This window comes from Calonectris borealis, chromosome 20 (assembly GCF_964195595.1).
Source record: "Calonectris borealis chromosome 20, bCalBor7.hap1.2, whole genome shotgun sequence".
NCBI lineage: Eukaryota > Metazoa > Chordata > Aves > Procellariiformes > Procellariidae > Calonectris > Calonectris borealis.
The window spans coordinates 3,878,648-3,906,616 of record NC_134331.1 but is presented as its reverse complement, the minus strand read 5'-3'; the positions used below and the strand labels follow the sequence as shown (position 1 = coordinate 3,906,616).

The 27,969-nt window shown below is 52.8% G+C and overlaps 1 protein-coding gene across 1 annotated transcript; it reads right to left on the bottom strand.

The window, feature by feature from the left end:
• Positions 1-5,277: 5,277 nt before the first annotated feature.
• On the bottom strand, positions 5,278-23,654 carry CACNG5 (calcium voltage-gated channel auxiliary subunit gamma 5). The gene is made up of 8 exons (XM_075170091.1): positions 23,435-23,654; positions 22,167-22,340; positions 16,800-17,130; positions 9,775-9,992; positions 8,940-9,026; positions 8,052-8,192; positions 7,283-7,428; positions 5,278-6,879 (listed from the first exon to the last, which is right to left on the bottom strand). Exons 4-8 carry the CDS (start codon positions 9,980-9,982, stop codon positions 6,622-6,624), a joined length of 840 nt encoding a protein of 279 aa, XP_075026192.1. The 5' UTR covers positions 9,983-9,992; positions 16,800-17,130; positions 22,167-22,340; positions 23,435-23,654; the 3' UTR covers positions 5,278-6,621.
• Between the last annotated feature and the right edge of the window lie 4,315 nt (positions 23,655-27,969).

The window sequence follows — 27,969 nt, the reverse complement described above, 5'->3', positions numbered from 1 at the left end:
CACACAAGCAGGTGCTTTTAAACATGCCCACGAAGACAGCTCTTGTTCAGCAGAGCTTCGCTTGGGCTTCATTTTGGCTCTGATCTGGATCCTGCTGGAGTCCAAGGGCTTTCCGCATGTGCCTACGCACTTTGTTGATTAGCAACGGAGAGCTGAAGGTCTGGGGATTTGTCTACACGCAGAGTTACAGGTGCTTGATGGTAGTTGGGACTAATTCAGGTAATATGGACTTTGTTCCAAAACGAGCGGTTTAAACAGAACCCAAACAGCCTGAGCTGCTTCGGCTCCGTTGAAGCAGCTGCAAACCTGAGCGGGCCCGAGTCATCAACCACCTTCTCTGCACCCACTCACACGGGGTTTTTCCTCTTGGAAAAATGAATTCCCACTGCCCTAAGATTAAAGATTAAAAGCAGCTGCAGCTCATCACAGCCAGAAGATTTATCGGGAGCCGATGACAAAAATGATGGCTTGTTGGGGAATAACCTTGCATGCCGGCGCTGCATATTTTCAAGGCATATTAATCACAATTTGTCTGCGAATACTTCTCCTTTCACTGGAAATGGAGAGAGCGGTGAGGCTTGGGGATTTCTGAGATGGTTTAATTAAAAATGCCGGACAGAGCCTGCAGAACACCGCGGTACAAACTGCTCAGGGCTTGAAAACATCCAGTTAGAGCCGATGTATTCCTCAAATACAGCCCTTGGGATAGGAGTCTGGCAACACAGCCAAGTGGGGCTAATCTTTTGGTTGAAATACCGCTTTCCTGTGTTGCAAACTGTAAGAATAATAATAAAAAAGAGTCTTTGCCCTGCTGAAGACTGAATTGGCCAGAGACTCAAAGATGAAGCGGTGTGAAAACAAGGAGGGTGTTGGCACAGTGATGCTGCACACCGACCGCAGCGGCTGCGGCGATGGGCACCGGGCTACGGGACAGCAATGCTGACAGCGTCATCTCCTCTTCATCCACCCCCATTTTCACTGGAATCATTTGTGTGACCGACTGGCTGAAGGCCCTTCCTTGTGTCACAGGGAACGTGGGGGCACAGCTCATCAGCGTACTCAGCACTGCAGTGCCTGCCACCGAAATCAATTTATCCTGGGCGCATATTTTGCAGCTGCGGGGAGGGCCAGACGATGGGCATCCCACGCCACCCAGAGCCATCGCTCCTGTCCTTTCACGGGTGACATCCAGGGGGCTGGTTTGCAATTAAAGATACACGGGGTAATCGCTGCAGTCATCGCCTGCCTATTATAACCACTGCCCGCTAGGGTCATCATCATCTGAAATCTAAGGTATATAAAACCATATATGAAGATAAAGCCAAGAGACAGCTCTTCCCTTTCTATAATCTACTGTATCCATGGGAACAGGTTACAATTCGATATCTCCACAATAGCGATAGATAGAAACCCCGCTGTGCATGGAGAAAAGGTCAGCTGAGCACCCCAGCCACGGCAGGGCATGTGGGGTGGCACCCACCGAGCAGCCGGGGTGCTGGGGACACCCTGCTCCCTGCCCCAGGAGTGACAGCTTTAATCTGTACAGGAGAGCTGTGGTGCAGCCAATTTGCAGAAATAAAAGTTAAAGAGCTGATGTGGTTCTCGGGGAGGGAGAGCTGGCGGAGCAACCCAACCCGTGCAGCAAGGAATGCTGCAGCAAGGTGAAGAAGATCCCACCAAAAGGCCCTAAAACTGGATGAGAAAAGTGAGGAGGAAAAATGCTGGTTTTTCTAGTTCGGTTTGAATGTCAATCTTTTGTGGTGGGGAAAAAATTGGAAGTAGATAAATAATCTCATAAGGAAGGAAGAAGAAGAAGAAAATAAATATCTCTCAGCTACTTCTCATTAGTGGAGGAGTATTTACTTGGGTGAATACTTTGCCTGTTCACACCATGGACACTCCAGTTCTGCACAGCTAACAAGCTCTCAGCAGGGAGGAATAAGACTATTTAATTTCTTAGCACACCTTGTATAGCCCGTGGGGCTAACTCACATTCAGGAAAATGAATGCACGACCCTGACAAATACTATTAATAATGCAGCACAAGGACTTGTGAGTAGAGCGCTGTGTACTAGAAACCCCCAAATTGCCTTCACCATGCTCGAGCCAGCTCTTTACCCTGCCACAGTGATATGTGGCTGAAACCCACCCTAATAAAATAGGGTTTTGTCTGCTCGAAGCTGATGAAAGGGCACAGGTCTTCAGTCCTGTGTCCAGAGGAGGCAACAGCAAGGTTCATCTGGGGCTTCCCCAGCTGTAGGGATTTGCTCTCCCCCTGCCCACCCAAGCAGCAGCTCCATGCCATCCTCCTGGGCAAGAACAGGACCAGGGTGCCCCCAAACACCTGCCCAAACCTCCCCTCACCACAGCAGCAGCTTCACCAGCAGCCGAAACAGCTCAGCGGTGCTCTTGGTCTGCATCCCTGCTGGGAGAGGGTTACTGCCCGGCGGGGCTCTTGCCTCACCTTAACCTTCCCGGTGGCTCCTCGTGTCCACTAGCGACATAGGCGCAAGGGGAGCAGCACTGGAGGGCATTTCACCTATACCTATATGTAGATTTATAGAGAGAGAGATATTTTTTTTTTCCACAGTGCAAGAAAGAACTCTGGAGCCACGAGCTGCTCCAGCAGCAACTGAGGGAGAACATGACCCAGCACAGCCTCATTATTCCTGGCTACTTAATTACTGCTCACAATTGGTCTCTAATGAACCTCTTGCATCCATACCTCATGATTCAATAAGGGTTTTCAGGACACTCCTAACTATGGGCAAATGGAGCTCGTTCCCACCAAGGCCCCTGGGGCCATGGGAATGATGTGATGGAAGGGTGCGACGAGGAGAGGGTGTCCTGGGGGTGGGAGGGGAGATGCTGGCAGAGAGGAGCTTTCATGTCCAGAAAATGCCTCCCTGGCCTTACAGAAGGGGCATTTATTTTAAAAAACCCCAAACACAGAGGGGGAGGGTGGCTGCCAGGAGTTCCCTGAGAAGGTCTCAGGGCACCCACCTTCCCGACCGGCCTCCCGGAGCCGTGCGGGCGGGGGGCTCGCTCACCTCCCGTGTGCAGTTTCTTCAGTTACCATCCATGCCTGCCGGTGCCGTGAACTCCATACGGCAGCCCGGCTGCGGGACGGCTGCGTGTGCCGTGGGGGAGGCCGATGGCAGGGAAAGAAAAAGCTTCAGCCCGCTGCGGTCCCGAGCAGCCAGCTGTGCGTGGATCAGGCAGCGCCGGGTTTTTATTTAACCCTTAATCCCAGTAATTTGCTCTAACACTACAGTTCAAGCAGGCACAGCCGCGTACACAAAGAGTCTGACACCGATTAGTCATTCGTGCAAAACAAGAGATTTTTTTGCTTCCAAGTGCAAACAATTTCCTGCAAAGTGTCAGACGAGCAATCACCTTCCTACGGGCCCGGGAGCGGCTTGACTCAGCCCGTCGGGCGAATTTAAGGACTTCAGTCTTATAGGGGGTTAAACCTCTAATTTAATCGCTAGTTTACCCTCAAACTCCATTTTTTATTTATTGCAATCCAAGCAACAGACACAGAAGGAACGCAGCGGGAGGCCAGCACTGAAACAGGGTGGGAGAGAGACCAAAGGAGGCGTCTGAGGGAGACCAAAGGAGGGAGAGATGTGGCGTAACAGAGATTAAGGTGGGGTGAAACCATGCTAGATGACTAGCAGAGGTGTTTAAATGATGAGCAGGTGTCCTACGGGAGTACTACATTTATTTACTGAGCATTTATCGCTGTGGAGAACATCAGCCCCAGGGTGATGCTCGGGGGAGAAGGACCTCGCAGGGTGGCTGGGCTCCCCAGCTCGCCCCACCACATCGCCCACGCCATGCTCAGGTCTCCGTGCCTCCGAGGCTCTGGAGAAGTTTCTCCACAGTCAAGGAAGGTGTGATACTTGCATTTAGAGGCCCATAGCCATCCACGCCGAGAGCTGCTGCCACGCCAGGCACCGTTGATGTCCCTGCCCACAGCAGAGGGTTGCACTAGATGACCTTTAAAGGTCCTTCCAACCCAAACTATTCTAAGATTCTATGATTCTGTGACAGCAACACCACCCGGCGGCACAACCTCCATTGCCTGTGCTTTACCAAGCACCACATTTTCCTGCCCAAAACCAGCATTTACTGAACCAACAGCAAACACTTATTTTGACAGATTCCATTCAGCGGTCCTGCACTCACGAAGGGCTTGTGCTCACTGGGTGAACGTGCGAACTCCCAGGCTCACAAATGCAGCCCCGTGATGACAATCTCTCCAATGAATTAAAATAATTACTTTTCTAATTTGCCTGTAGACTCTGCTAAACCTTCTGGGGCCTTGAGGAAGGCGTGAAGTTTTTTTCACGTCTTCTGCTTATGTAGGCAGACATTTTAATTTACAAAATGAATAATTCTGTATTTCATCAGTACAAAGGAAAATTCCACTCGGGGACAGGAAGGTCTCACGGTGCTGCACAGGATTAACCTCACTAAACGACTCCCTGGTGTGGGGGAACGTGGCCGTGTGGGACAGCCCTCGCGCCTCTGAGCATCAGCGATGTCGGTGATTCCGAAGGTCTCCCTTCCAAGAAGGACTGAGAACATAAAGGATCCATCAAGGGGAAGGTGCAAAGGCAACTGTCTTTGAGCCACCAGAAGCCACTAACATCAAGCCCAGCAAACTAGATCGGGCTCTGGGAAATGCAAGATCATCGCTTGTGAACTCCAGCGCTTTCTTGGAGCCTAATTCACACCGAACCTAGAGATCCCAGTGGAAAACGGATGGTTTACCTGGCTGGGGTGAACAGATGAGGACCAGCAAGCTTTGCCACTGGATGGTGGGGCTGGGTTGCGCTTTAATGCTTGAACCTTCCCAGCAGCGAACCTGTAACGCAGCACTTACAAACTGGGTTTTAAAATGAGAAAACAGGCGCTTGAGAGTAATAAAAAAATGAAGGGTAAATACAACTGTGCCTACAAAAAGATGCCCTGGTTTTAAAAATTAGGAGTCAGCGACAATAAATATACACTAGATATACGTTACTTGCTTCTCTGAAGGAACTGGAGAGGAAAAGTCCTGTTCAAGGGTTGGCTGGATATACCAGTGAGGTCCCACAGGATGGGCGTCAGAGTCGATGCAAATAGTGGTGCTGGGCCAGGACTTGGACCCTGCTTTGGAGTAGTTTATAAATAATAAATAACAAATAATAAATAATAACAAAGAGGTGCAACATTCATTACACGGTATGCTAAAAATGAGGTTAAAAGTGCGTATCTTCTATTTGTTTTAATTACAGTGAGACAAAACAAGCTCAAATATACCAAGAATCCCTGGGGGGGGGTTGTTTTGCGGAAAGGAAATGTTCAGAAAGGTTTCAAATAACAAGAACAGAAATAAAGTTTGGACAAAGCTCTTTCTCCTGCGAGGGGACAAGCTCGCGGCTTGCAGAGGAGCACGGCCTTTTCCTTCCCTGCCCTTCGTTTTCGACCGGAGTGATGCTCTCACCCTGGCAGCTGTTAAGTCTTCTAGGACCAAAATGTCAAAGCAGCAGACGAAATTTTAAAACTTAAAACCGCAAAATAAGGTTCATACACACACGCACAAAAAAAAGCAGCTAAAATACCATATTCTGCAAAAACAAAAGATAAGCCAACTACTTTGCTACGGTGGAGTAGTGCCATTAATTTCAGCTACATCACTTTACGCCGGTGTGGGATCTCACCTTTCACCAAAATAACTCGCACTTCTGGCCGCAATTTCCCCTGAATCCTGCACCTAATGTTTTCTGTGAGAAAGTTTTCGGTAGTTTTCCACTCAATGCTGCACTGAAATGCTCCCAGTCGCTCTTCAGACCTCCAGTATACGGGATGGCGGAGGAAATTTGGGTGCTGAGCCACCCAGCAGCCCAGACACCCCAGGACTGTGGTGCCTCCAGTTTAACACGGGATATTTAAGAACAGTTTGCAAGTGGCCACAGAGAAACAACAACCTGTTTGTGTCTAAGCCTGCTGAGGTATAGTCGAGAAAGATGGCTATTTCCCGTTACAGCCTGGTTAAAAGTGATATCCAGCAACAAGAGATATCAATCAGTAAATATTGAATCAAGACAAAATTTATATTTTTCTAATGACGGCTATTTCTTGGAGATTTACACAAACCTTTCACGCCTGCTGGCGCTTAGGCCAATAAATCTATAATTAAATGGTACAGCCAAATGCACAAACTTTTGCAGTCTACCTAAACCAAAAAATACACTACTTTTTTTTCTTTTTCTTAGTTTTACTCTATTTTCTTTTTTCTGCTTTCGAGTCCAGCCCTGGATTTATCCCCCAGGCAGAACTGCTGTTTGCTCAGCGGGGTGAGCTGAAAGAAGAGGACTTTGGAGAGATTTTTAGTTATTCAGGGAAGAATCAAAAAGAAAAAAAAAAACAACAAAGAAAGGAAAATATCCCAATTCTCTAGGTTACATTATTGGTTATATAACCAATCTCTCTGGTTATATTTACGCTCCTATAAATAGAGAATTGCCCTGCAAGAGTGGCCAAAAAAAAAAAAAAAAAAAAAAGACAAACGGAGTCAGGACGCGGCGACCGTCGGGGCTTGGGTGGGAGCGGGCACAGGGGTGGCGGGGCTCAGCACGGGGACGAGGACATCTGGTCGTAGTCGGGGCACTTGAGCAGAGCCGGGTAGTTACTGTTCATCTGCAGGGACGCCTCGCTGGAGATATCCGAAGGGCTGCGTCCCCGCGCCCACGCGTCCGGGTGCAAGAACTGCCCCGAGTAGTCGGAGCAGTTGCTCAGACGGGGACGGTAGAAGCCGGGGTGAGGTCGGTAGATGTCCTCGGCCGTGTATCGCTTCATGAACAGGTAAACGGACATCACCCCGGCGCTCTGCAGGGGAGAGAGACGCGGCCTGACGCTCACCCTGCTAACGGCTGCCTTCTCCACCACCACCAAAACAGAACAAAAATATAAATTGCTTTTTTTGCTCTGCTGAGGATGCACAAGGGCTCCCGAGGACAGCCCTGTGCCCCGGGTTCCTGCAGTAAATAACGTGGCACAGCCACGTCTCCTCCTCTGCATCCGTCCTCGGCATCAAATCGTGACCAAATGCCCCATCAGTGCTCCAGGCTTGGGGTCTGTCCCCACTGTATATGTCTCCCACCATACTATATACCTGCTCTCATAGCCTACCCTTAAACCCCATCCGAGTCCTCTTTTTGCTCACAGCCTCAATGCCCCCGCCCCGAGAACGGGATACGCTCGCTACAGGGATGTGACAGCTCCCGGGTACCTCCGTGAGAAGGAACGAGATGGCAGAGAAGGCAAACGACCATCCGTATTTATAATTGAAGAACGTTTCCGAGTCCTTGGTCCTGTTCAGCATCTCGTCGTTAATGCTGGATATGTAGAGGACCAGGCCCACCACCAGGCTCAGACCTGGGGAGAAACCAAGAAGAAAGATGGTGGGAAACGCTTCAGAGATGAAGCCGCTGAAGAAGCACCTTCTTTTAAGACCTGACTTGTGGGTAAAAGTGTAAAACTGTGGAATCGTACTTGAAATAACTGGGGAAAGAGCCTGCTTTCCTGCTGACTAACCCGGGGCGCTCCTCTCGTTTCACTCAAACCTGCTCACACAAGTCCATGTGCACCGGGTAGGAGCTGGCTTCAAAGCTCGGCTGCCACAGCTATTCGTTTAACACTTGCACAGCACCATCAATAAAACATTCACTTGTCTCACGTAGAAACATCCCGGCCGAGCAGTTCGAAGGTTCAGATCTCTCCTGCGACCGATGTGCCGTGAGAGGTGTCCTCTCCCCCAGCACCTGCTCCTGCACGGGTGGTGGGTGCTTTGCCCCACATCTCCTCGCCGCTGCCACAAACGGGTTTTGCACCGGGTGATTTTCCATCCTGCAAAGCCCGAGCAGGCTGCGGGGCCGAGCCGGGAGCCCCCGCGGGTGGTGACTCCACCACAGCGGGTTAGGAGAGCACCAGCAGCTACGACAGCAAACGTGCGCCGTGCTCAAGGATTTTCAGGAGAAAACCTGGCTAGGAAAACTCACCCGACAGGATGAAGAATATCCCCGAGACAAAGGCGAGGATGGTCCTGTGAGGCCGAATGTGGCCGATGTTGCTCAGGATGAAGCCGATGAACATGAAGAAGAGGCTGACCAGAGGGAAGGGGGTGGCAGAGCGGATCATCTCTGGTGGGAGAGGAGCAGAGGAAAGCGAGAACAGGTCAATCCTGGGGCTCGGCTGGGTGGGCCGGCCGCAGCCCCGCTGCTCTCCGACCACCCTGTGTCCTTCCTCGCTCCCGGCTCATGTGGCTGCCCCCGCGCTGCTCCCCAGCCCCTGGCAGGGTTCCCCTCTTTGCTAATGAGCTGAGTAAAGAGGTGACTCTGGCTGGCTGTGGAAACGCCCGCTCATGTTTGCATTTCTGAGGGTTTCTCTGTGAAGTGGTACATAGGAAAAAACCATCGGAACCTGCGTTTTTCTCTGGCTTCGCTGCAAAACTGTTTGCTGAACACTTCTATTTATTAAATCAGCAATGACTGCAGAATTCATCATGGGAGCTGTGACACTCCACCCTTAATTCATCCCACCATGTAATGTGTAAAATTGACTGCTACAGAATAAATACAGCTGCAAATTACAGAGAGGAGACTATAAAGCCGAACACTTCCATAAACGTCAGTGCTGAATAGCCAGCGATAGGAAATTGTACAGCTTACAGCCTCTGTGAGCACCCTGCCATCAGAAGGGATGTCCCCAAAAGCTTAGGAGCATATTGGGTAGTTCACATCGTGGTAAAAGTGTAGTTGCGTCCTTGCACCGTCAAGGAACTAGGAGCTTCTTCGGCAAGGGCACAAAGAGGATTTCTTGGGGGGATCCCTAGTGACCCTTTAGTGCTTTGCAGGACGCAAAGAGTAAGACCCCACCGAACCACTTACTCAGGACGTTGACTGTGGATTCAGACGTCAGCTGGATGTTCATGGGCATGACGTATTCGATAGTGAAGCACCGGCCACGCTCTTCACCTGCAGCAGACACAGACCGAGTCACACCTGAGCGTGTTTGTCTGTTTATTTTCGGTGGGGCAGGGAGTGGCTTAATAAATTTTAAAATTAATTTCAGTGCATGCATAAAAATAATCTTGCTTTTTAGTGCTGCTTCCATCTTGGGTGTCAGTGTCTGGGGCTGAAGACAGACATCTCTTAATTACCGTCTCTCTTCTGCAAAAGGATCCCCTTGTATACAAAAACGTGAACCCTGAAGCCCGAGGGTATCAGAGCTCCTCACGCCCCGACTTTTTCAAAGCAGCAGTTGAAACTTCGTGACATTTCCGATCGGTCACTCTGAGGTTCCCAGTTCCTTGGGTTTTATTCAACTCCATCCCTGCAGCCAAGTCGCTTTATCAAACCTGGCGCGGACGGAGGGAACGGTCCGGCTGACCTGAATCTAAATGTTACAGGGACACAACGGAAAGTTTTCAGCTGCTGCCCAAGGCGCCGCGGCCGCGGTGCTGGGACGGAGCGGGACGGGGGGCAGCGGGGTCTGGCACGGCAGCAGCGAACTCGCCCAAAGCCTGCGTGCAAAGGCGCGTTTACCCATCTGACCATTAAAGCTGGGCGTGGGGTGACGGCATTACTCAGGTCGTGCCTAAGTTTGGAAGCAAGGATGGGCGCAGCCTCTAAAAACCCTATTTTCCCCAGCCCTTTCCCACGGTGTGATCCGACACGCAGCCAAATCACCTTCCAGGGGTGATTTTTGGGAGGGAGGCCATACCTGCCAGAAAGCAGACCCTCCAGAGCCCCGAGTGCAGCGACAGTTTGATCTCCGCCGTCTGGTTTTGGGGCTGGACGATGCCCTCCTCCAGGTAGAGCCAGTAGTCGGTGCTGACGGAGATGCCCAGGAGGCCGAGGCCGCAGACGGCGAACACGCTGCTGAGCAGGGTCAGCGCCTTCCTGCCGCAGGCGCTCATTCCCAAAAGCATGGGGGGACGGCTGCCGGGAGAGGGGATGCGGCCGTCAGCACGGAGCCCTCCACCGCTTTTTGGGGGAACGGATGCGTCAAAAGCTTTGCCCTCTGCCCTTAATTGCTGATTTAGGTCAAGCTGAAATAAGCCATTAAAACAATCACAGCGGGCCCTGACAGATGAAGAGTTTGAACCAAATCCCACCTGACCGCATCCCGGCCCAGGGATCGCGGATGGGCTGAACGTTGGGTGCCGGCGCCGGGGCGGGAGCGGCGCGGGATGGGCTGGACAGGAGCAGCTCATCGGCTCCCGTTTTGTTTGCTGCAGGTGAATTCCTGCTGCTCCGGACAAACCCGGCGCTCGTCTCCCCAAGGATTAGCCGAACCGCAGCGTCTGCCGTCCTCTGAGCCCGATCTAACGCTCCCGCGAAGGGCGGCAGCACGAGCCGTCCCTGCTCGGCACAGGAGCCTGCACGGACACCGTGTCGACGGATCAACAAAGATACTTTTAGGGGGACAAAAACCCCCTCCCGAGCAGCTCCGGTCACCACCCCGCTCCCCCCAGTACTGCCATTTTTCCTCTTCCAGGGTAGATTTACCCATTGGGGGATCAAGATCCCGATTTTGCAAAAACCATGCTACATTTATGCACGCTGAATGACATCATCAAATGCCTCGAAGCAGAGCAGCGTGACGCAATAGTTTGCCTTTTTTTGCTTTTTATTCTGCTTGCTGGGTCAGAGCTGCCAGTGCCGGTGTCGGCTGAACGCCCAGACCGAACTGGTTCAAAGTCAGCTTGTGCTTCAGGGGGAGGCAGGGAAATGGGGCCAGGGAGCTGCAGCCAGGCCCTGGGCAAACATTAAAGGAGGAGGCAAAAAACTTCCCTCATCCCCATGTCGCTTATGGATGGAATCTTTTTTTTTTTTTTTTTTTTTTCCTTTTATTTTTGCTAATTTGTGGAATTTAGCAGTTCTCACGGTGCCCTGCAGACTGATAAAATGTCACCAGAAATCAGAGTTCTTGGTGCAGCAGAGAAAAAGTGCAATTAATATGGGGGGAGGGAAAGCCACAGAAATGAAAGAGTAGAGGAGCAAGAGCAAGAAGGAAAAGATAGGCGCGAGAGACGGTCCTCTGGGGAGTGGGAACGAGGCAGATCCCGCTATTGACTGCTTTTATAAAGGCAGTAGGGATCACAGGTAAGTGCCCTGTCACATATATTTTCCAAGGCACATTTTGCTGTTGTTCAGCACTGCAAACAATAAGGAAAAAAAAGACCAATCCAGCTAGACAGCAAAAGCTACTAAATTTAACACAGTTCAACGGGACACATCTTCCTTGGGCTCCCTTTAAAATTGCAGAAGGCTCGTTCACGCCGCGTGAAGTTTGGGTTGACGGTTGGACTCGATGATCTTAGAGGTCTTTTCCAACCTTAATGATTCTATAAGTTTCAAGGGACAGCAAACGGGAGAGGGCTGGGGGCAGAGCACGGCGTTCCCCCGTGGAAGGGGGGGCAGAATCCTCCTAAACGCACATTGCATTTGAAACACCTATTCCCCCCAAAATGATGGATAAACGGTAGAGCCGGGGCACGTACGTCGTACGTCTCCCCGGGCGTCAGCTTTTGAACCGGTGCGGGAATGGCTCCATCGCGCCTGTACCGACAGGCGGTGGTTGCTGTCGCGGCGCGCCTTGGTGAAGGGGCTCTTTGGAAGAGAGGTCTCGCTGCTGTTATCGCTGCAGCAAAGCTGGTGGGATTTAGTGGTTAAATCAGGAGACGTGGCTCCTGCCTGGGCCGGGAGATGACGGCTGGCTGTTCTGGCACATCTGGGCGGGCGAGCAGGCTGGAGGAGGGCTTTATTTCTCGCACCTCTGATGTAAATATATTAATACTTGCTTACAGTGACTCTCAGAGATGCTAAAAGTCCTCACAGCTTGCACTTTTACACTCGAAAGCCTCCAAAGCTAATGTTCTGCCGTAGTTCCCCCATGATTAACACAAGCAGACGATGCCGATAGTTACGTCGTGCCGCCGAACCTGCGAGCCGAGCTCTTGCAGTGCCATCCCCGGTACAGCTACAGCGCAAGCTCCCCGGCCGCCCCGTCCTGTGCTGACCTGGCAGCAAGTTTCGTACAGGACTGATGTGAAGGAAACTTGTAGTCACTGTGGAGTCCAAATAACTGCATTTACCAAACAGACGCGATAGCCAAGGCCTGTCTGCACCTCGAGCTCGCTGCTCTGGGCAGCGATAAGAAAGAAAAGCAGGGAATGCTGCTGGAAGACTTGCAAATTCTTCAGCAAAAGAGAGAAAGGGAGAGAGAGAGAGACTTTTATTATCGGAGCCTGAGTCCGAAGCAGACAAGTGCATCTTGGTAGGAAGCAGCTGTACTTGCACCCTCAAGCGCTGCAACAGTTCTGACAATTCTCTCCCATTTGAAATTAAGGCTTTGGCTCTTCCTACGTTCACACTGAGCCGTTTCCCAGAAGGTACCGACCTACGGGAAGGGGAGTGCTGTCGCTTACAGGCAGCCCAAGCAAACGCTCCAGCTCACGCTACTGCAAGTTTTCCACCTTTGGCTTTGCTAACGAGCCTCATTTTTAATGTTCTTATTTAATATTTCCCTCAGCTCAAGAAAAGCAGGACGTGTTCCCAGGAGGGACACCTCCCTGCTAGGAGCATGAGGAGCGAGGTGTGCAGAGGAGTTGCCCAGATTTTTTAGGAGGCAGCAGCTAAAGAAGAACCGGTAGCTATGGGTTCTGCAAAGGTAGCCCTGCACCTTGATAGCCTGAGGACAACCTTCCTGTCAAGGGCAGAGACCAGCACAAAGCTGTAGGTGTTAGGATGCCACTTTACCCCTTCACTGGATGGGAATATGCCATTTCCCAGCTCTTTATAGATCCCATTTGATCCAGACCAAGCACAGATCCTCTGGCTCACCCGTTCTTCTCCCTAACTCAGAGCCGTATTTTCTAGTTGCCGCCTCAAAATAAACAGTGTTTGCTCCAGGGTGTCTCATCCCTCTTGGCACTTTAGTGCCAAAATGGTAAAAGGAGCTGGAATCTATTCTTGGCTCATGTATCATCAACAAACATCCTCCCTGCACACTTTTTGTTAATAAGGAGCCAAAAATCAGAGTCGGGTGTATGTGAAAGTCCAGATAAAGCCATTCAGAGGGAAATAGCTAAGCATTTCCTGTGATTTGTTGTTCATCAACACCAGGCACTGGAAAATATACCCATTTGGCATCATTTATACTGGTCATTGGGGCGACGCTAGCAGCGGGGAGAGGGGTCGGGCGTCAGAATCGCGCCTCTTAATTGCCTCATTTCTTTTCTCTCTCACACTTCAATCTCCATGTCATCACGGTTGCATTAGAGAGCGATCCCTATTGCTGCCTTGCTGGCACAGCAAATCGAGCCGATGCGGCGGGGGACGGTGCAGTGCAGCCGCTCGGAACAGACCTCCCCCCATGGCCAGCGCCTGGAGAATTAGCAGGGCTCCCAAGAGAAAGATTTTTTCAAGGACACAGACAGGAGCTGGCTTGATTTTCAGCAAGGATTTAGTCCCCAGTAACCTTTACCAATTGTTTTATGCTTCCTAGAGCTGAAAAGGTGATGCTGTTTGGTTTCCAACAGGAGCTGTGTTTTAAATTAAATGAATATAGCCCCAAAGATTTCCAAGAAATAGGACCTTAGAACTATTCCTGCTCCTTCAATCACACTGTGCCTTCTGGTAGTAGTCCAGGGAATAATAAAGGCAGTCTGCAACGTAATCTGCAGTCCTCATAATGAATTTCTTTTTGTCTTGGAGCCATAGCTTCTGATGGAAACTGCGCATAGCCCTTGCCAGGACTGACCCCTTTGGAAAATGAAATGAATATTGGCGTTGTTCCTAACGCAGTTCACCCAGATCTAGGAGTGAGTTGAAGTCCTTACCTATTGCTCCACGGTCACAGAAAGAAAATATTAGCCTGATCCAGATTTCTGAGCCCACTCCTCTGTGACCTAATGCCGAGCCACCGCGCCGGGCTACGTGGATGGGCTGGGAAAAATAAATATATTGCTGGTCAGCTGCCTGGACAGGATGGGCCGTATCAATAAATCACTGCTCCGAGTTCAGCGGAAAGCAACGCTCCCTCCTGCCCTGGGTGAAGGTAGAAAGAGCAGGGCCAAGCCAGGCCAGGGAGGCAGCTATTGATTTTTATGTGGCTAGAGCATGATTTCCAGTTTCCTGACATTTGGGAGGAAGGGCAGCACAGCCAAGCTTATCGGAGGGAAGGTTTTGTTTGTGGAGAGGTGCTGGGATCCAGGACAAGCCTGGCGACCTGCCTCTGCGGTTGTGAAAGCCCGGTCCCCGCTGCAAGCCAAGGAGAGAGGGAAATCAGAAGTTAAGCCGTGGACCTGGAGCGGTGGGAGAAGCCGAGCAGAACATAAAGGAGGAGAAATGAAGGCTGGTGGAGGGGGGTAGGAAACCCGCTGAGTGAGCGATGGATGCACAAAGAACCCCAGGGAGCTGGGTAAGCGCCGGCAAATGCAGGAGAGCGTGAGCTGTGATGGAGCTGAACTGAAAGGACCAGCTCCCACTAAGCTGCGACAAGAAAATTGGGCTGGCTAAAAATAAAGGGCCTTCAAGCAGCACGATCTCTTCGTCAGGACACAACGCAGGCCACGAACGTGGGCAAAAATAAATAGGTCAAGGAGAGTGGCTCTTTCAGAACTAAACTTTTCAAAGCCGGTAGCGCTCGGGCAGGCAGGACCGTGCCGGGGGGTGGCCGAGACCCCCGCCGCATCGTCACCCTCCTTCGGGCAGCGCAACATCACCCTGGCTCCCTCGTGGCAAATCCAGAAGAGCCTAATTTGGTCATTAAGAACCACAGCGGGATGGAAAGGCGGTCGCAGAAGGGCACAGTGGTTCCCACTGAGCTTACGGAGCACCCAAGGGCGTCCTAAAACAGCGCGTGCAAGACGCCGCTGCACCAGCTGACTCGAACCGATGCTCTATCCGTTTGCAGAGAGGGTTTTGCCGGTGCGAGAAGCACACGGTGAGATGACTTTACCCCCAGCTGGGCGTATGCAGCTCAGCGGAGGAGAGGAAGAGGAGGAGATGGCGTGGGCAGTGCCCGCTGCTCCATCTGGGACCCAGGAGACCTGGAAAACTGGGCGATTGGGAATTTTGGTTTTGGAATTACCGCTTGGGAAGCAGCAGTCCCTCCTGAAGCTTGAAAAGGTGAACTGCAGGCAGGAGAGGAACACCAGACTGCTCTGCTTCCATGTAGTAGCTGCGGGAGCGCGGGGAGGGCTGCAGAGAAAAGCAGCATCTTCTGGGCTGGTACGCTGAGAGGGACTCAGAAAATCCTTAAGGTTGGAAAAGACCTCTAGGATCATCGAGTCCAATGGAACCATTGGTCCCATATCCCATGGGAAATGGCCGAAGGGGACGTGGGTTGGAACTGATCTGTAGGGTTCCCAGGAGCCCTGTCCTGGGCTGCCGGCACCCGCCACCTCACGTTGTCCATGGGAAGACAGAAAGATATAAGGCAGCTTTACAGAGCTGCATTAGTGTCATAAAGAAATGTCAGCTCAATTTCTGAGAGAGAAATTATGTATTGGAAAAATTAAGTACAGAAATAAATCTTTTTGATGCGGAGGAGGTTTCGCCTGATATTAAGAAATGAAACAGCCCATCTCATGGCAGTTTGAACAAGCAATAGTAACTGCGACTACCAGCAGCCATAAACTTCAAAAAGATCAATACTGGACTGGAAAGCTTCCCCTCGGCGGCTAACAGCGGTGCTGCTCGGCCAGCCCCGCACGCAGCCCGGCCAGTACAGCCGGGGAGAAACCGGGGCATTGAATCAATCGAGCGCGCTGGGCTCACAGGCTCTCCAGAGAGGGTTTTTTTTAAATAAAAATAAAAAGAAGGCTGGTTATGAGTTATTTAGACCTAGATTGAGCTACAGCAATCATAATCCTATCAATTTTTTGCTTGTCACAGGGAACACCTGAAAAATAATCGGAAGAAACGATGTGTGACCGCCACACACTGTAACGCTCACCACTAACTCCTTTTATGAGTGGGATTACTTAAGATTTTTCTCTTCATCTTGACTTCCATAATTTTTCTGAGTAATTCCCCTTTTCCCTGGCACTTCCCATGCTTTGTTTCTTATCCAAGTTATTTTTTAAAGCTTGATCAAAAAGCCTTTCATGGCAGCGCAAGCATAAAGGGAATGGAAAATACCATATTTTTCTGCTGAACCCACAGCCTGCTCAGCAAACCCCCAAGGCTGACCCATGGCTGCTCTTCCCCCTCCTTCTTTACCGTGCGCTCGTCTTTTTGCTGTGGACTGCTCAAAACCTGCCTGGGCCAGCTTTGCAGGGATGGTTGTTACTGATTAGCTGAGCCCACCTTCAGCTCCAGCACCAAATGCAAGGAGATCAAGTGATATTCCCGAGGTCAAAGGAGCTCAACTGAGATTTATCTCCCCACCCCAGCCCTCTAACATGCCGCTTTCCCTAACCGGCCGCCTCTGTCGTGCCCGCACGGCCGCGCTCGCCAGGGCGATGGCTCCGCTCCAGCTCATTCCCCCTAATGTGGGCTAATTTCAGCTAATTCACACTCATTCACCGTAACGGCTTTGGACGATGCCAGCAACTTTCAAAAAATAAAATCATCAACCGAACAGCCCCCCCGGTCCCGGCTCACGCGCCGCTGGCACAGCCCATGTGCGTACAGCTAGCGCTCATTCACGTGGTCTTTCTGGAGCCACAAATACCCCCCCAAAAAGCTGACCCAGAGCACATCCCGCCCGCCTGTCTCCTTTCCCCCTGGCGTTACCTCTTCTAACCCCGGCTGAAGCAACGCTTTGGCAAGCAGAAAACCTGCGACGTGGGCTGCGAAGGTGGGAAGCTCAGGTTCCGGCAGACCGACCGCGAGGCAAGCGTCAGAGCGAGGAGGGTCCGTGATGGGTGCTTCGGCTGCTGGGCGGCTCGGGGGGGGGCTGGGATGGCTTTGGCAGCGGGCGGGGGGGAGGTCCTGGGCCGTAGGAGAGGGCGCAGCCTTGGCTCTCCACCTCCGACCCCCTCACAGGAGGGATGCACGAGGCCGGGACACAGGGACAGGCGGATGGCAGGCACGGCTCCGCATCCACGCGCCGGCAGCTCCTACCCTGTGGTTTTGTAGAAAAGCATTACACAAAGTGCATTTCTCAAGGGGGAAGTAGGAGGTAAAGCTCTGAGCTTGCAATATTGCCCGTGCCCCCAAGCCCAGTTCTCCAGGTCTAAACTATATATATATATTTTCAAAGTTTACATCACTAGCAATAGCTGAGCCCTCTCCTTTGCAGAGCCCTTCCCACCGCCCTCTCACCCTCTGCGTATCAAAGCCGACGTACAACAGTCACCCACCGGCAGTGTGTCGGAGTGCTCGCGGCCAGGGACGTGAGTCAAACTGCTGGTTTCAATACCCTGCAAAGAGCTACGAAGGCAGAATAAAAGGGGGAATATCTGGTGCTGCAAAGCAAACCAGCTGGGGACTTTGCTATAAGAGCTGCAGAAATCTCGTTGCCGTGCGCTGTGCAGAGCGGTGCTTGCCCATTAACCTCTGCGCGCTGTACGTTACAGCCTGCGATTTATATCCTAAATATATAAAACTCCAGTAACCTGACGATCCAGTGACCCTCTTCTGGCTTCGGCGTAGTGCTTCCCTCTGCTCCCCTCGGCTGGCGCAGAAGGAGCCCGAGCAAAGCCGGCGGCGGGGATAAGCGAAGGCAACGTACTCTCACGGCCGATGCCATGGCCGGGGGAGGGCAGCTGGCCCTGGCACACCGGGACCAACGCTGGGCTGGTCTAGGGGAATCGTAAATCTTTAACAGTTGGTTCTTGTTCCCTTCCACGTGTCTTTTAAGATGGCACAAAGTCCTGCAATGGCCTTGTATATTAAAAAGAGGAGAATAAGCCTCTTTCCTGCACAATGACAGCTTTGCAAGGTCTCTGTGTCCTTCCAGCAGCAAGGCAGGTCACAGCGTGATTGAAGATCTCAGGCACCTTTTCCATGAGATATTTAGGTTGTTTTAAACTGAAGTGGGTATGAACAGAACCCACAAATGCAGCGTAAACCTCTCCCTCAGCCCTGCAGGAGCCGTGAATTACATGAATTACGAACGCCAGCGCATGAAATTTCTCTGGGCTATAAACTTTTACTGCTACGGGAGGTCTGGGAACCAGCCCCAGTTAAAGCCCAGGCTTCAGGAGATGAGGCTGCTCCCGCCAGGCTGCTCAGCAGAGAGGGGCCAACACCCCCGTTTCCTTCTTTTCCCCTTAATGATCAGTGCATGACAGCTTGAGCTAAATTAAGCAGCGCCGGGAGGTAAAAAATAGCATCAAGAGCTAATTAAAACTCTTCCTCCTCCCCTGTGTTGGTGGCGGGGGGAGGCGAGCCCCAGGTACCTGTGCCGTGGCGGCGGGGCGGCCAGCGGCAGCTCTTCCCCCGCCGCCGCAGCTCTTCTCGCCAGCGCTGGCAGCTGGAGTGTTTTTACGAACACTTCCAGTGTGATAAATGAGAGAAAGCAAGAAATCCCCCGAGCGCCGTTGAGGTCTCTGAACGCTGAAGGCTGCAGACAAGCTGCACGCTGGGCAGGCTGCACGCGCCAGCCGAGACCGCCGTCCCCTCGACGTGATTTAACACGAAGCAGACACCTCGTTATCCAGGAGATTGCATTCCCCCTTCCCCGCTTAGAAACCAGCTTCACCGCAAAGCCTCCGAGTACCGAAACGATGGCATAAAGAAAGCGGAGAAGGGCTGGATCACCCACACCTCAGGCAAACATCTTAATAACCCAAGTGCCAGTCGTGGCTGCCATTAAACCCAGTTACCAAACGCAACGGCTGCTCCGTCCGGCTTTGCGGACGCGGTTTGGGACACAGCTCCTCAGGCGCCGGTGGTGGTCTCTTCGTGCACAAGTCCAGGTCTGACGCTGAGCAGCTGCAGAAGTTTGGTCCCATCTTCACAGAGGAAAGGTCTTTGCTTTGTGTAGCTTGTTGGATTTGTAGCTTGTTGATTCTATGATTCTATGATTTCATAGTCAGGTTATGTGATCTTAAAGTACATAATAAGCATTTACACATCGTTGGCGATATTAAACTTTCTGCTGCCCTGATTTTAGCAAGATTCATTGCCATTTCCAGGATTTAACTGCAAATGTCCCAGCAGACAGGGCAGGAAAAACCAGGCAGGGCATGGAGCAGCCCGAGACCAGTCGGAGGAGCACAGCTCGGTGCCAAGCCCAGCGTGGCCTCGGGAGGACTTCGGCTGCCTGCCCCGCTCAGCACGGGGAAGCGCAGCCGGATCCTGGGGAAGTCTGCGGGAACAGGCAGGGAACCGTCTCACTCTTTCTCCATCCTTCCCCCAGGCCAGCACCCATTACCAGGTGAAACCTGCGTGTGGCCGGTCTTTACCTACACCCTCTCCTATTCACACCGACCCTTTCTATCGTCACGCACTTGTCCCCGCGGCACCTCTCCTGCCAGCTGTATAATGACCTGGTATTTCCTTCCCCATGCGGTCTGTAAGATATTTTACAGTAAGAACTGTAAAACAGTTGGCACACATGACGCCGACATTGCTTTCCTCTTCAGCCGTCCCCACCCTCCTTCAGTCGTTGGACAGAAAAGGGCAGTTTTGTCCCAGTTTCTTTCCCACCTGTAGCTCACCTTTCCGTGCTTCAGAAGAGACGTGCTGCTTCCCAAGCAGCAACTCCAGCACTGAAAGGATTTAACATAACTTTCCAAATCACCCCGTTTTCTAGGCTGGGTTTGCTGAGTTGCTTCTGGCTGTCTGCACCTTCCAGGGTCTCCCAACAGCATCCAAGAGAGGACCATTTTCTATTGAATATAAAGCCAGTGCAGCTCTGAGCATCTCCCCGAGAGCCACCACCGCTCAGCCGCCCCGGCAGCAGGAGCCGGGGGAAATCTGACACGAGGGAAGCTGGGGCTGACAAGAAATGAAAGCAGAGCCCCATCTTGGGTCAGGTATTTTGGCAATGCCAAAGGCAAAGCTTCCTGTTCCTGTGGGAAGCGGTGGCATCCACCCTCACCCAGGTAAAAGGCATGGCAGCAGAAGAGGAAGGCAGAGCAGCCGCCAGTCCCTGGGCTTCACCCAGCCCCTGCCGCAGTCCTGGGAAGGTCTCTCAGATAATGGGCTTCGAGTCACGCTTTTAGGGGTGAGACAAGCAGGGGGGTCTGTCACTCCGTGAGAACTGATGGAGGATGCTCCAGGATGTCCTGTCCCACCTTGTGCCAGCACCTGCCGTGAGCCCCCACGTCGCTGCCTCTCAGCTGGCTCCGGTACAGTCTGCGGTGTCCGACTTCAGCTTCTCCTCGCTTAAGTATTTCCCAAAGGGTTAAAAAATGTTTCTGCTGTGGTGTATTGTATCTCAGTCCCTGAAGTGCTAATCCTTACAAACAGAGCGCTCAGCTTTTGTCTGGGACATGGCACCCAGGAGTGACTTTGTCCTGGGAAAGGGAGGACCGGAAAACTCTTCCTATCTGCATGTGTCTAAGCGATGGTTGGAATGTCTCACCTAGGCTTGGCAACCTCTGTTGCTGAATTTTTAATAACCAAACCAATACAGAGACTCTCCTCCCATCTACACCCAACTTTCTGACTGCTGCAGAAGGGGAGGTTTCTACCCACCAGGCTCACAGCTCTGCTGTCCCCGCTGTCCTGCAGGCTGGAGAAGGCAGGGGGACACAGATGCCCGTCCAGGACCCCGCTGCAATCCCATGCTCGGGCCATCTCTACCGAACATAACCCACCGCGCCTCTCCGAGTGAGCAGAGATTCCCAGCCAGAGCTGCCGCAGAGAAAAGGGTCACCTATTGTAACCAAGCGTTTAATGTCTCCCGGGAAGGAGCCAGGGCCACGGGGCTGCCCGCTTGTCGGGCTCCGAGGGTGACCAGGTCCTGCCCTGGCAGACCTGAGCCTCTGCTCCCCACAGACGGGGCCGTCACCCAGCAGCACTGGACGGGCAGCGAGTGGGGAAATGAATTATCCGCCAGTTGTCTTGGGTCAGTGGATGCCATCTGCTGTGCTGCTCAGATAATCCCCCCTCAGTGCAGCCCTGAGCACCGCTCTAACCAGGTTTTTCACTGAGGAGCAATGATACCTCCCTCATAATAAAGGAAAAGCTGCAAGTCCTGTCTTCCAAAGGGACCAGACACAAATCCCACCCATCTGTAACAGCCCATTTTCTGAGCCTGGTGATGCATCAGTGTGGTCCTTCAGCAAATTCCATTTTCCCAGTAAATATTTTACTATAAATGTCAGAAGTTTGTGGCTATACAGTGATAAAATCAGTGTGACTTTGATTCCGAATCCTCTTTCTAGAGCACACCTAGAACCCAAACCCTCTTTAATTTCGGTGAGATTAAGATTCCTAGATAACTTTTGTCCTAGACTCCATCATCTAGTTATTCTAAAAATGCCACTTTAAAACCAGGGCTTTAAATCTTCCCAGCTGACTTATGGAAAGCTCCCGGCGCTCGCTCCAGCTGTACACTTGCACAGCTCACAGCTTGCCGATCCCGTTGAAACCTCTGCGGGCTTGTGCATTATTTCCCTTTTGTATTTTATATTCCCTTCCCTCTCCATCAATGAAGCTGAAGCTGCAAATGCTGCGGAATGGATGCTGCCAGGTGGGGATTCATTCAGCTCAATGAATATATTCAACGGCTACAATACTGCAGCAAGGGATTGGAGAAATAAACGCACAGAAGCATTTCTGTCCCCTGGACGCCACGTGGAGCAGCCGCGCGGTGGCCAAGGGGAAGGCGTGATGGCAGCGGGACGGGCTGCTGAGAGCCGGTCTCCTGCCCTTTGGCTTTTTACGTGGGTCACGATGTGACAGACTGAAACCGTGCCCCTAAAATCCAGCAGCAGATGAGCCTCTGAAGGGAGCCCAAGCGCACGGCGCTTGTGAAACCGAAGGGCAGCAGTGATGGAAACGTGGGAACGCTCCTCCAGCAAAGCTGCCTGCCCGGGTCACGGTGCCAGCACCCACTGCTACTGCACAAAACTCAGCAGAAATACTCCTTTTTAGCTGAAATACTCCTTTTCAGCGCTCTTGCTGAAGTAGTGCTATTTTCAGTGAATGCAAGGCCCTTGCTGCCCTTCCCAAAGGTTCACCTGCACCATGGAGGCCACCTACCAGCTCCGGCGAGGCCTCCTCTTCCTTGCCCTCTCCCCTGTGGAGGTTCGGGGGGTGCGAGGGACACGGTGGGGACAGCGGTGGGGACAGCGATGCTGCGGGTCAGACCCACTCTCTGGACAGCCACCGAGGAGCCTCCCGCTGCTTTGTGCCTGGAAGACCCAACCCTAAAAGCTGCAAAAAGCATCACGCATCAGGGGCTGATGAAGTTTTACAAAATGCCAAGCAATTAATCAACAGCCGAACGAGTATCAGAAACCCGCCCTGCTTGCTGCTGTGCTGGCTGACATACCACATCTCACGTTTTACCACCTTTTACGGGATATGAATAAGTAGCGTGTGGTGAAGTGAAGACAGGCTCCATGTCCCCATTCGCCCGTTCATATGGTAACAAATGATCCAGCTTGGGGTTTTTTTTCCTCTACTTTACTTCACTTAACAACCAGGTCAGGTTTTTCTCATACAGCCTTCAGTTCACACTCCCCTCTCTAAGGGGTTTACTACACTGAAAAACATTGGCAGCCCCTGACTTCCAGCACGTTTTTTGTGAAAAATACACTTCTTTTCCTCAGCTCAGTGCTCCAAAGTCACCGGTGAAGACGGGGATGCTCACGGTGCCCAAGAGATGGCCTCTGTGTCTCTCATCAGTCTGATGGAGAAAAAGCCCTGGGGTGAAGAGCCAGGATCCGCTCCCCATGTGCTAAAGGTCCACATTCAGTCGGGGCTCCCGCAACCCCAAACTCCCGTCGCTTGAGCCGTGCCGGCGCAGCGGGGACGGTGCAACCGGGCAGGTAACGCAAACCGCTCCGGCCCGGGCACCGTTCCCCGGGTCCGGCCATTGCTGCAAGGCGCCGGGCTGCGCTTTGGCCCGCTGGGGCCACGCTGAGGATGCGGCTCCGCGCTCCGGTACCCCCGGCGCAGCCCGGGCCGGGCGGTGCCCCCCGGTGCCGGTGCCCCCCCGCCCCACACGCCCCCCCCCCCCCTCCCGGGGGAGCTACCGAGGACACGGCGGGCTCTGACTCCAATGGAGATACGGAAAACATAGAAATCTGTGCCTTAAACCCTGCCGCTCCGCACCCAGGCGGCACCTCCCCGACCGCCCCCCCCGGGTTTTAAACTTTCAGGTTTTTACATCCAATTCGGGACCCTCCCACACTTCCTGGGGGCTGGGTTCCCCCCCTCCCCGGGGGCAGCCTGGCCCGGACACGGGAATGGCCCCCAGCCCCCCCGCCCGCTGCCCCCGGGTCCCCCCCGGCCCTCGCACTCACCGGCCCCGCGGGCGCTGCTCCGGCGGCGGGACGCGGCCGTCGGCCTCGGGGATGCTCCGCGCCGCGCCGGGGAGGGCCGGGAGAGCCCGGGGAGGAGAGGGCATCACATGGCGCCGGTGGAGACAGCCCACCTCCCCCTCCCTCCACAGCCCCTTTCCCTCCCTCCTTCCCTCCCTTCATCCCTCCTTCCCCTTCTCCATCCTCCCCCCTCTTCCCTCCCTCCCTCTTTCTCCATCCACCCCTCCTTCCTCCCTCCCCCCCTCACTTCCCTCTATCCTTCATTTCCCCATTCCTCCCTTCCCTTTCACCCTTCCCCTTTATTCCCCCATTTTTGCTCTATTCCCCTCCTTTTCCTCCGGTCCCCTCCTTTCCCTCCATCCATCCCTTCTCCCCACTTCCCTCCATCTGTCCCCAGTCCCTTAGCTGTGGCTGGTGGCTCCAGCTCACCATCGGGGCAGGGGTGGGAGCCAGCATTGGCCCTGCTCCTCTGTGCATCCTCCCTCCCACGCACCCCCCAATGCCTCTGAGCTCCCCACCTGGAAACACGGCCCCCTCCGGGGTGGGACCTGGCCGGGGCCGGCAGCGCTGGGTGGGCTGCGCTCCCTGGGACACAACTCATTTGGGAGCTGGAGAAGGGAAAACTGGCTCCTACCACCAGTGTCAAACAAATCCACATCTAAGGACACGGCAGACAACGGGGAGGGTTGGAGGGCAGCAAGCCAGTGTCCTGGAGAAAGCCAACTTGGCTGGGCTGGGACCAGGGCAGGGAGAAAGGCAGGGCTAAAGGAGAGAGGGACACAGGGGCAGATGCTGTGGGCTCTGGAAATGACTGCCAGACGGAGTGATTCAGCCAAAACACATAGAAAATTAGCGGCAGAGCCAAGAATAAGGACGCAGCTCCATCAGGGCGTCCAGCAATGGGACACTTCCTTGGATACAGCGGGAAGGACAAGAAAAGGGTCACACACCATGCAGGTGACTTCTGCTACGTGAGCTGCCAGCCCAGGCAGCAGGGCTGAGGGAGCTCACGGCCACCATCGCAGTGCCTGAAGCTCGGATTTGTATGGCAACTTCTGCAGCGGGAGCTTATTCTGGGCAAGGGCTTTGCACATGGGAAGGTTGCTCCTCCAGCCCGGTCCCTGCAGCAGTGGCTCCCAGGGAAGGCACTGCTGAGGTCTCCCAGCAGGAAAACAACAAAAGCAATTCATTAATTACAAGTCTAATAAACTCTAATAAGTACTGGGTCACAGTTTCTGCACAGCTTTACCCATGCGTTGTGCTTACCGCAACAATACTTCACCGATTCCCAGTGCTCTGGCTGAAACGTGCCACATCTCTGCCCGAGACACCTTCAGTTAGCAGAACAGGAATATCTTAAATAGAATAATTCAAAATAAAGTGAGATATGAGGTGCGGAGGAGGTGTTGGTTAGATGGCTTGTTTGAAGTCAATGGAGCCATGTGCTCTGGCTTGTTGAGCCCTGTTTTGATTTATAGAAATAATAGAAGCCAATGCAGGTGTAAGTTTTGATTTCTCCAACTAGAACATGGTGGAGCCTCATAGAGCAAAGCTCCAGTGAGATCCAGACTGGTGGAAACCTACCTCCCAGTAGGGCCCCAGCCTGCAGCCAGAGCATAGTGGTTATTTGTCTTTGTGGGACTGCACCTATGCATATGTTCTTTCGCACAAAATTACGTTGATACTTAAATTACAGTGAATTTGTGTTTTCCTGGGCTCATCTCTCAGCCCCCAAGGAAGAACTGGCTGGCGTTGCGAAGATGCATCTTTCAGTATATCCTTCCTTGCAGCTGGAGCTCTAAAAACACCCCCCAAAGGCATTTAGTACCTCTCAAACACCTTTCATGAGGAAGAATTGAAGGCAGCAAATCCATCGGGGGATGGACAGTAAGGAGAGAGCAGGGATTTGGGTGGCAGAATGGATTCTGCACTGGAAAAAGGCAGAAGAGACGTCAAAGAGGTGATGCCCTGCGGGACCCCCGGCCCCACGCAGCCCCGGGGAGGAGGAGGCTTCCCTGGGATGGAGCTAATCAGCGAGGAATTACCAATAAAGTCAAAAAGCTACAAGAGGCAGGTTAGACCTGGATGTTCATCATGTTCTGTCAGGGTACATTATTTTAATACAGTAATTGGCTGTTCATCATTTTTCTTTTCTCTATATTGTTAAAAAAAAAAACCCACCCAAACAAAGCAGACCTTCATTTTCCTCCAGAGAGGCAATCTGCTGTATTGGCCGCCTGGGAACTGTGCAGGATTATTTAAATACAACATGAATAAAGGCTGCAGCCAGTGACATAATTAACCATTGCAGTGTGAGAGGCCCCCAGCAGCCATGCATATAATCAATTAGAAATACACATTTTGGGTTTCAGTCTCTTTTTCCTCCCCCCTCTGCTTCAATGCAAATGTACTTAGGCTAAAACACTGGGATGGATTTTCCATTGCTGCTTGTCTCCTACAGCAACTTCTGTCGTGGCAAAGCGCGTGCACGGTGCCAGCACTCGCACCAGGAGCATTTCCCACCGGCACGGCAGGGCCAGGCTGCGAGAGGGCACCAGCGATGCCAAACCCCCCGGGCAGCCCCAGAAGCACAGCTAAGCTCTCCTACCTCATTAGCAGCTCTCCATAATTCCTTCTCCATAACACCTATCTCCCTGCTAATGGCAAAAGATGGTGAAGATGAGGTGGAAATCCCTTCTCCTGGCCAGGAGCTCGGCGTGGTGGTCCCAGGCAGCACAATTAGCACTTTGCATCTTCTCAGCATCCTCCGAAACTTGGGGCAGGATCTTGCCAAATCCTGCAACAGCTGTTTTTTGGGTTTTTTAGTTGATGTAACACCATCCGGTCCCATCTCAGCATTTGACCTCCCCACTTTTCACTATTTCCTGCTGAGCTCTCTCCTCCCTGGGAGGGAGGATCTTCCACCGCAGCCACATGTGGGGCGAGTGAGGCCGGGTGGGATTTTACACCTCACAGGACGTTGTTCAGCTGTGCCGGTCTTTGCAGGGCTGGGGCTTGAGCAGCTCTGCCAGCCCTCGTGCTGGTGGAGCAGCCTTTCATACCACCTTCAAAACCAGTCTGGAAGCATGAAGCTCCATGGACACCTGAGCTGCCAGCTTTTAGGATGCACCCAAGGTCAAATCCTATTAGAGAGGAGGGATTTAAGCTCCATTAATGACCCAGACCAGCAGCAATTCTTTACAGCAGCCCTCCTTGGGCTGTCAGCGATGCAGCAGCGTGCTGAGGTCCCATCTCCTTTTAGCTCCAAGTGTTTAATTCCTGCAGGTGACATCTGCAGGGAACCTTTTCCCTCGTCTTTTCCCTTCCAGCAGAAGTCACCTTGAAAGCACTCAGGACATTATACAATAAAAGGCCTCGTCCTGTCAACCTAGGTCACGAACGGATAGCCTCAGGTTTGCCTCCCCTCCCGCCACCTCTAATTTGCTCTACGCTCAATTATTCAGACAGCAAATCTGCCCCGCAAACAGGCTGGGACGAGCCGCCCCGTGGGCAGCTGCCCCTCGAGCCCACGCGTGGCTCTGGTCCAGCGTTGGCAGCAGCTATCGACCAACTTTAATTGTATACCAGGCGGTAAGAAGTGTTTTCAGCACGGGAAGGGAAAGTCTGCACCAGCCAGAAATTGCAGCGTTTGCCCAAGGAAAGCGGAGAGGGCAGGTAGATGCAACAAACCGGGGACGCGATGCTGAAGCTGCTGTGACTTGTGTGGGAGGTGACGGATGCTCCATGCCAGCTGCCTCGGCACTTGCTATTTTTTGTCGTTTCGTGGGCAGCACGGCCGGGGGAAAGCTTGGGGAGACACCGGAGCATGGCAGAGATGCGCAGCAGCCCCGGCACAACCCCGGGGGAACCCACTGCCGCCCCCGTGCCGCTTCCAAAGGTTGGGAACCACTTGCTAGCGAGACTTTTGAGATTTTTCTTGTTCCATGAGAGGGTGTTTGCGGGACAGATTTGGCACTGGATAGCAAAACTGGCATCAGCAGCCCGGGTTCGGGATCCAGAGCTGCGGCACCCATGGCTCCTGTGCAAGCGGGCCGGGCCGGGCTGCTCCAGCCGGGTCGTGTTAGGTGGCAGGAGGCAGCACAGGCTTGTCCAACGTCTGCTCCTTATCCCAGCAGCAACGTCATTATTTTTTTAGCTTTCAAACACTGAAAGTAGGACAAGAGGGAAAACTCATGGCACCAAGGAACACCAGCCGCTCTCCCCTTCCCCGGGGAGGGTTTTCACATCCCGCTTGGGCCATGACTGAATTAGAGGAGTTAACTCCTGTGGGCTGTTGGAGCTGAAGCTCCGTTTGCTGTTTCTCCTGCACATCCCTCCGCTGGGAGCCGCTGCTCGGGAGGAAGCACAAGGAGAGGTGCAATATTATTTTTATCTCTGCACCCACATGCTGTGAGAATGCTTAAAAAAAAAAGCGCCGAGCCTTTCGCAGCCAGCCTCCCCGAGAGGCTCTGACTCACGGAATAACAAAGGTGCACGTGTGAACAGCAGTTACAGAC

Coding starts and splice junctions, on each gene's coding strand:
- CACNG5 (XM_075170091.1), bottom strand. CDS start 9,982: ATGCTTTTGGGAATGAGCGCCTGCGGCAGGAAGGCGCTGACCCTGCTC. Junction 9,027..9,774: donor GAGGGTCTGCTTTCTGGCAG/GTATGGCCTCCC, acceptor TGTCTGCTGCAG/GTGAAGAGCGTGGCCGGTGC. Junction 8,193..8,939: donor ATCCACAGTCAACGTCCTGA/GTAAGTGGTTCG, acceptor CTCTCCCACCAG/AGATGATCCGCTCTGCCACC.